Raw genomic sequence first — 7,957 nt, 5'->3', positions numbered from 1 at the left:
TGCACACCAGAAGAGGGCACCAGATTTCATCATAGATGGTTGTGAACCACCATATGGTTGCTGGGAATTGAACTCAGGACCTCTGGAAGAGCAGCCAGTGCTCTTAACCTCTGAGCCATCTCTCCAGCCCCCTATCCTTTAGTTTTTAAAAGCTAAAATAATAATGTTGGGTAAAGTACTTAATTGGCTGTTTTGTTGTTATTCTTACGCATTGAACTTGGAACCTTAAGCATCTAAGCGTCAGTACACTGAGCTACATATCTCAAGCCCTAGAAATGGTACATAGAACACCCATGCCAACTGTTTGACAAGACGTTTATCTTTATTTAAATGTTTATCTTTATTTAAATATTCACATCCACTCTGGAAAACCAGCTAAGGCTTCTAGAAGCTATAAGGACTTGCCACAACTTTCTGATAATCCTGCCAGGATTTATATGAGTTTCAGGTCCTCACCACACTATTGAACTCTAAGCGATCATGGGGGCGTGTGTAGGCAAGGATATGACTTAAATTCTCCGGGTTTGCTGAACAGGAATGCTTGCTGCCCTTTGATTGGTCTCAACAAGTGTGGGCTGGTCTTTGTCAAGGTATCAAAAAACTGGGAGATACAAAGACCCCAGGCTCTCAGACCAGCGATCTACAATACCATGACTATGCAATTAAGAGTCTTCTGTCTTGTCCCACTTCTTCTAGCCAGCTATGTGCAGACCTTTTCCAAGCCGGAAAAGATGAAGGTAAGTAAGGGCTGTAAAGAGTGCAGCAGAGCTGAACACGGTCGCTCTTAGGCTCTGCTCCGAGAGCTCGCCCTTCCGTCCTTCTTCTCAGAGTCTCATGCCTGTCTTCTTCTCCTGGTGGTCATTCCAAACCTTTCTTCTCTTCACTTTTGTAAATATATGTTGTTGAGTTGCATATGGATAAGGAAGAAAGGGTTCCCTAGCAATGGTCCTTTCTCCACTACTTCTCCAAGTGGATGCCCCCTACAAGACCCATTAGAAGAAGGCAGTACTACCGTGGTCATCCAGTAGGTGGTAACCGGGGTTTGGAGGAGAATTATGGATAAAGGAAGAGTTTCTTTCTGAAAAACAAAACAAAGCAAAAAACAAATGTGAATTTTTAAGACTAAAGGAACACATGGGGAGAAACGATAGCCAGAGTCCTAAAGCAATTCCATTTGGAGCTCTGGAGCACCAGCACTAGGTGTCTGAGAATCGAGTCTTAGCTCTACTCTCAATATGGAGCTCAACAACCTTAACAATCTCTGTCTGTGTGGAGGTAGAAAGGGCAGTCCATGGGAGGATAGCAATATATGAGAGGGGACACTAGCAGCAATCAAATATTCATTCACACAGTGAGATATAACTTCTGGGGTACAAATTCTACCCATTCCTAATTTGTGGGTTATATTATCCAGCTAGGGTGAGAGATCAAAAATTACTATGCAGATAATTTGTTCTATAAAAGGCAGCTCTGGGAAGATATGGTTTCTATGTAACCCGAGCTGCCTCATTAGACATGGAGACTCAATGTTTAATAAAGCCTGGTCTGAGGGCATGGGGATCTAATATTCAGACTCAAAAAACATTTGGAAGAGCAGAATAATCACCCAGAATAAACTGGAGGAGCCGGTGAGATGATTCAGCCATTAAGAGTGCTTGCTGCTCTTACAGAAGACCAGGGTTCAATTCCCAGCACCTACATGGTAGCTCACAACTGCTTCGACTTCTTCTCACCTCTGCAGGTTCCTACATATGCACAGTGTGAATATATATACACGCACACGCACACACTCAGGCGCACACACACATACATGCATACACACATGCATATACCAGCAATACTCAGAACATATAAAGCTGACATAAAGAAAGTGCCGTTCCCATGAGAGGAGGACCTCCAGGCTCAGGTGCTAGTGAGGGGGTCATCAATTGTACAGGGTTGGAACTGTGGCTTTGTTTGGCACTATTCCCTCTCTGGGTGGGAGCAGATGGTGCTGACTACACCCTTCCCAGCACTGCATTTCCGGGACGTCTGTCTAAGTCCATCTTCACTGTCTGATAAGGAAAGCCAGTTTGGATCTTTTTCTAGCCAGCTCAGCGGTGCTTTCTCGGTCGATGGCATGTAGCTTTCTCTTCATGATTTTTTATACTCCTTGTATTCATATATATGTTCTGCCTCCCTAGCACTGTGAGTGGACCTGGCTGTGCTGGTGAGCATTCATTCATACACCTTTGCATTGCAGGGGCCCAGGCAAGGCAGAGACAGAAATAAAACATAAGACCTGCCTTATAAAGAAATTTAACATGAGAACAGGCAATGAGAACTCCGTGTAGAACTTATTTCTGCTCTCTTGCAATCTGCTCACATGTGTTCAGATGTGACAGGTTAGCCCGTATCGATCCGAGATAGGCTTTAGGGCTTTCCACATCCTTTCTTGACACATACCATAGTTAGTTTTCACAGTGTCGACATAAGACAACCATAGGAGTAAGAGAGTGACAGGAAGAGAATTTTATCATGAACATTGCACTGGATTCTAGAATGACACACCTGGGAACTTCTTTGTTCTGTTTTACTGTTGGGGAGAGGAGCTCTGAGGCCCGGGAATGAGAGTTGTCCAGATTCACAGACACTCCGAATGGTAGATCTTATTCCAGGCTAGAGATCTCCCCATTCTATCATGCTCTTGAGCGGGTTGAGAAGCCAGAAGACCTAGAGAAAGAGAAATAACTAAGCCATCTTGAAGCACTGTAGCAATGAAAATCTGGCCCTCTCGGAGAGCAAGCAGGCAGCGTGCCTTTAATCCATGGATGTCCACAGTCCTCACAAACGCCAGGGTTCTTTTCTCTTTGCTGCCATTTGCTCTCTAGTTCCTTTCAGTCTGATTCATCCACACATGGCCTGGTCTCCTGCCATGCCAGGGGAAGAGACGAGTGACAGACAACCCTTTTGCCACTTCTTTCTCCACAAAAAGCAACCATTGTATGTCAAGCCCCACTGTACCGTCTTCTAATCCCTTACACAATTTCTGTTTGTTTCTGCATCCCGGTTAACACCTTCATTGTTCATGCGTGTTTTGACCGGTCAAACAGACAGGGGGTGCTGTTGTCAGTCATAACAAAGCTTTCAAAACTCTTCCAGATGAATTGCTACAAAGACGTGAAAGGCACCATCTATGACTACGAGACCCTCTCTCTCAATGGGAAGGATCGCGTTCAGTTTAAGCAGTATACAGGCAAGCACGTCCTCTTTGTCAACGTGGCTACCTACTGTGGTCTGACAATTCAGTACCCTGGTAAGAATTCAGAGCCATGTGACCTTGTGACAAAAATTTCCAGCTGCCTGTATTCTTGGGAATTCTATTCCAATTCTATGTGTCATGGTAATTTGCTTCATTCTCTGATGTTTTAAATTGGCATGTGATGGCCCACACATCAAACCTAGGCAGTTTATTTTTTTGTATGGGCTTTATTGGAGGAGTACAGCACATCCTCACCTATGGCTCCTTTCACATCCTAAGGCAGAGGTCAGTAGTTCTGTGGCTACTAGGGATGGAGAGCTTGTGATCTGCAAAATCTGAAACACCATTTAGCTCTTTACAGAAGTCTTTACAGGAGAAAACAAAAGTGCTGGCCCTTTCCTTGGGTAGGACGGGGGTCTACTTTGAGATTGCCATTGGAACCAATATGTATCAGTGATTTGATACTTCTCAGAAAGTTCCAGAAGAGTCCTTGGCAAAGATGGGAGGGAAGAGCCATGTTTTTTGAGATCTCCTTTCTAGGGAGATCTACAATGAACATGAGAGGGGCACAGGAGCTTTATACTTGGTTTACCACATGACCAAAGTAGAGCTTGGTGGAGGAGGCTTCCGGCTCCTTGAGCTAATAAGGCCTTCTTGTGAATTATTATGGTGTGCAGCATGCTTTGCAGAAGTAATGTATTCATAAGGATCAAAGCCAAAGGAACAAAAAGTCTTAGAGTGAAAACCGTTTTCCTTCTTACCCCTCTGAGAATACTGTCATGTTTGTGGAAGACATTCTTTCTTCCGACGCCCCCGTTGTCAATATTGTAAACATTATTTGATGACTTCTAAATTAATAAAGTCCTTTTGAAGTCAGTCCAACTCCTCATTTTTTTAATCAAACAAAAAATTCATCTTACCAGTTTATAGGGATCTTAAAAATGACTCACGATCTGGCGTGCAATGCATAGCTGTGGTTCCTATACTCCAAAGGCTGAGGAAGGAAGCTCAGAGTTTGAGATTAGCCTGGGCTAATAGGGTGACCATATCTCAAAGAGAAAAAAGAAATCTACTTATTTAATTTCCACTTAACATGTAACAAATAAGTAATCCTGGGAAGAGCCGCTGAAGGGCTGAAGGCAGGCTTCCTAATTTCTTGTCTCTTTCTTGGAGAGAGGAGTGATTTCCTGGTAAAGAAAAGAGGGATGGGAAGGAAGAGAGGAAAGTGTGTGGAAATAGGGAGGCAATCTCTAACTTTAAAAGGGGCCTTTGAGAAATGCCAGTTGGCCAAGCTGTATCCTAGTGTGACTGACTTGTATTTGTCAAGGGACTAAACAGCTAATAAAAGCAGGCAGTTGGAACTCTTCATGGCGGTGGACAGGAGCACCGAAGTACGTGTTTTGAGTCAACTCTGAGGACTGTCTTTAGAGGTAGAACTTATCTTTGACTCCCAGGGCGGTTGCTGAGTATCAGGAAGTTCAGCTGGAAACTCTCGGCTCCTGCTACCTGTCAAGATTGTCTGCACCTGCTCAGCATGAGCTAGCCTGTACCCAGGAGAGAGCCTCAGTTCTCATCTGTGCCTGTTCCTTTAGGAAAAGAATTCCCCAACAAGAAGGGCTAGACAATGAGCTGTAGTATTTCTGGCTGGCTTTGTTTAGATGGTGTCAGACTTTTAAGTAACAACCATGGGCAGGCTCCATCTCAGAGGAAAAGAATTGGAAAGGAAACCTGTGAATCCCTGTTTGTAAAAAGGACTGTGTATAATTGTGAGCTTGAGAAATGTTGGACCAAAACTAAGGGGCTCAGAATGCACGTCTAACTTAAGTCACGACTTTCAGCCTCTCTGATCAGATAGTTTTCTCCTTCTGTTTCCTTCTCTGTAAAATGACCAACCCATGGGGTCAGCCTGGGCTATATAAATTTCCACATGTTGGTTATAGTAGAAACAGATTCAATAGATCCTTCCTTGATGTGGGGTCTCCAGGTCAGGCCATCATGTCGTCCCTTTTCTAACCACAGAACTCAGTGCACTCCAGAAGGACTTGAAGCCATTCGGCTTGGTTGTGTTGGGCTTTCCCTGCAACCAGTTTGGAAAGCAAGAACCAGGAGAAAATAAAGAGATTCTTCCTGGGCTCAAGTAAGTACCTGCCTGAAGTTCATCAGAGGCCTTGTTGTAGGGGGCCAGACTGTTGTCAATTATAATAAAGGAGTTCCCACGACACCTTGTCACCTTCTCTGTCTCACAAGCCTCTCGGGGCCTCCAAGCCTCCTGGGAGGGTGGTAATTCATAGGTTCAGGGGCACCTGCAAGCAGATTTTAATTGATGAGAATCTGATGGGGTCCATGGAGCCTCTCTTCACTCCCGACTGAGACCTGGATGGATGGTGGAGAAGTTGGAGATCAGCTACTCCTGAGAGAGAAGCAGCGAAAGGAGCAAAGATAGATTAGAAATCAGAAATATGAAGTCAACCAGAGACCAACATGCAAAGCAGGCTTTTGTCGCCTGCATGCCACTGTTAGCAGAAGCTGCTTGCTCATTCCCGGTCGCCCAGACCCGAAATAGTTACACAGAAACCGTACTAATTAAATCACTGCTTGACCAATAGCTTAAGTGTATTTCTAGCTCATTCTTATATCTTGAATTAACCCATTATATTAATTCGTGCATCACCACGAGGCTCGTGGTTTACTGGTAAAGTTCTAGGTGTCTGTCTTCTTCAAAGGCAGCTACATGACTTCTCTCTGACTCCGCCTACTCTCTCTCTATATTTTTCAGCCTGATTATATTCTGTTAAACCATTGGCCAAAAGCAGCTTTTTAATTAACCAATGGCAATAAAACATATTCATAGCATACCGAGGGGAATCCCACTTCATCCCACCACCACCCCACCAAATCCCGGGCTCTTTCTGCCCTTCCTCTGTCTGTATCTCAATGTCCTGTCATAACGTTCACCTTCACGGCCCACCCTCTGACTCGTTGCAGGTATGTTCGTCCAGGAGGAGGATATATACCTAATTTCCAGCTTTTTGCGAAAGGCGATGTAAACGGTGAAAAAGAACAGAAAATCTTCACCTTCCTGAAGGTGAGCGAATTGATGGAATATGGATCACTCCCAATCTCGCTAGCTTCCCATGGGGGCTTAACATTTCCATTTGTTGGTTATGGTAGAAACAGACCCAAGGGTTCATTCCTGGAAGTGGGTTGATCTTTCTGGGTGAAATCCCCTGCTAGTCTTCCCATGTGTAGGACTCTGGTTTGGGGAGGAATAAACAGCTGTGTGCAGTGGCAGCTTTTACTTGGCCCATTGCTCACTGATGTGCATTCCCTCACTCATTCAAGGCATGTTTTGATGGCTGTCTGCCACCTATAGGATAGGCTACATAGTAACGACATAGAGAACTCAGAGCTCCACAACTGTATGGCTCTCCATAAAGTCCACCCATCTCATTTTTATGATTGCCCTCTATTTGAAGGTCATGGACCACATGTGAGTTATTCTTATGTTTCTTTAAAATTAAGTGACAAAATGTAGTTTAGTCTTTTTTCTTCTTTGATAAAGTCTCAAAGTAGCTCTAAGCTGTTCCCCAAAGGTATTTTTGAAATTCCACAAGTTCATAGAACCCTAGACCTTGGAAAGAATATTCTAGTCCAAGTCACTCACTTTGCACCAAAAAAAAAAAAAGGGAAAATGAGCCACACAATCTTATTTATCTGACATCAGCATTTGGGAGGTAGAGTCATGAGGATCAGGAATTCAAGGTCAGCTTCAGATATATGTTGAGTTTGAGGCCAACATGGGCTGTGTGAGACCCTGTTTCATAAAACAAGCAAAGAAGAAGAAATGAAAGTTTGAAACGCAATAAATACATCTTAACCTATGCAATGTGACTGTGAGAGAAAGAACAAGGGCACACGCTTAGGCTATGGTGTCAGCAGCGTTTCTTGGTGACTACCAGAGCCTGTGGTACCACAGGAGGCTAAAATGTTTGAGACTCACGGGGAGGAGCTTGCCAGTGTGTGGCAATAGCCTGGACCATCCAGAACAGAAATCATGTGTTTTCTTTTCTCTGCTTCTCCGCTGCAGCACTCCTGTCCTCACCCCTCAGAGGTTGTGAGCACAAACAAGCACATCTCCTGGGAGCCAGTGAAAGTGCATGACATCCGCTGGAATTTCGAGAAGTTCCTGGTGGGACCCAATGGGGTCCCCGTCATGCGCTGGTCCCACCTTGCTCCTGTCAGCACTGTCAAGGCTGATATCATGGCGTACCTGAAGCAGTTCAAAACCATGTAGGAAGGCCATGCTACTTACTTCTCTTCTAGAGAGCTGCACTGAAAAAAAAAATATGTCTTCTTAACACACTCTACTTAAATGGACTCTGCCTGCCCAAGTCACCCCTAAACTGCCTAAGTCCTAAACTCCCCTGCACAAAGTGGATTTATGCCTGGGAAGTGGCAAGGATTTTTCCTTGTAAGATATACGAGTTGAAGAACAAAAGAAAAGAAAAAATCTAGATCCAGAGATCCCAGTTATAGATTCAGCTGGGTGTGTCACTCACCTATAATGTCTGCACTCAGCAAACAGACAATAGGAACATGAATTCCCTGTATCTGTCTGAGCTACAAGAGACCTTGTCTCAAAAAAAAAAAATTCCATCAACAACAACACAACCATATTGAACCACTCAAATTCATCAAAGGATATGGGAATAGCTT

The 7,957-nt window shown here is 44.2% G+C and overlaps 1 protein-coding gene across 2 annotated transcripts; it reads left to right on the top strand.

Annotated features, from left to right (window-relative positions):
• Nucleotides 1–650: 650 nt before the first annotated feature.
• Gpx5 (glutathione peroxidase 5) lies at nt 651–7,535 on the top strand. 2 transcript variants are annotated; one of them, XM_005369898.1, is made up of 5 exons: nt 651–737; nt 3,142–3,295; nt 5,261–5,378; nt 6,227–6,326; nt 7,329–7,535. In XM_005369898.1, the coding sequence occupies exons 1-5, from the start codon at nt 651–653 to the stop codon at nt 7,533–7,535; spliced, it is 666 nt and encodes a 221-aa protein (XP_005369955.1). The 2 variants fall into 2 exon arrangements, with proteins under 2 accessions (XP_005369955.1, XP_026633235.1); XM_026777434.1 differs by lacking the exons at nt 5,261–5,378; nt 7,329–7,535 and having other exon boundaries at nt 6,227–6,288.
• Nucleotides 7,536–7,957: the final 422 nt, after the last annotated feature.

This window comes from Microtus ochrogaster, unplaced genomic scaffold, assembly GCF_000317375.1.
Source record: "Microtus ochrogaster isolate Prairie Vole_2 unplaced genomic scaffold, MicOch1.0 UNK66, whole genome shotgun sequence".
NCBI classification, from domain to species: Eukaryota; Metazoa; Chordata; class Mammalia; order Rodentia; family Cricetidae; genus Microtus; species Microtus ochrogaster.
The sequence above is the reverse complement of the archived record's forward strand: the minus strand, read 5'-3'. Positions and strand labels throughout refer to the sequence as shown.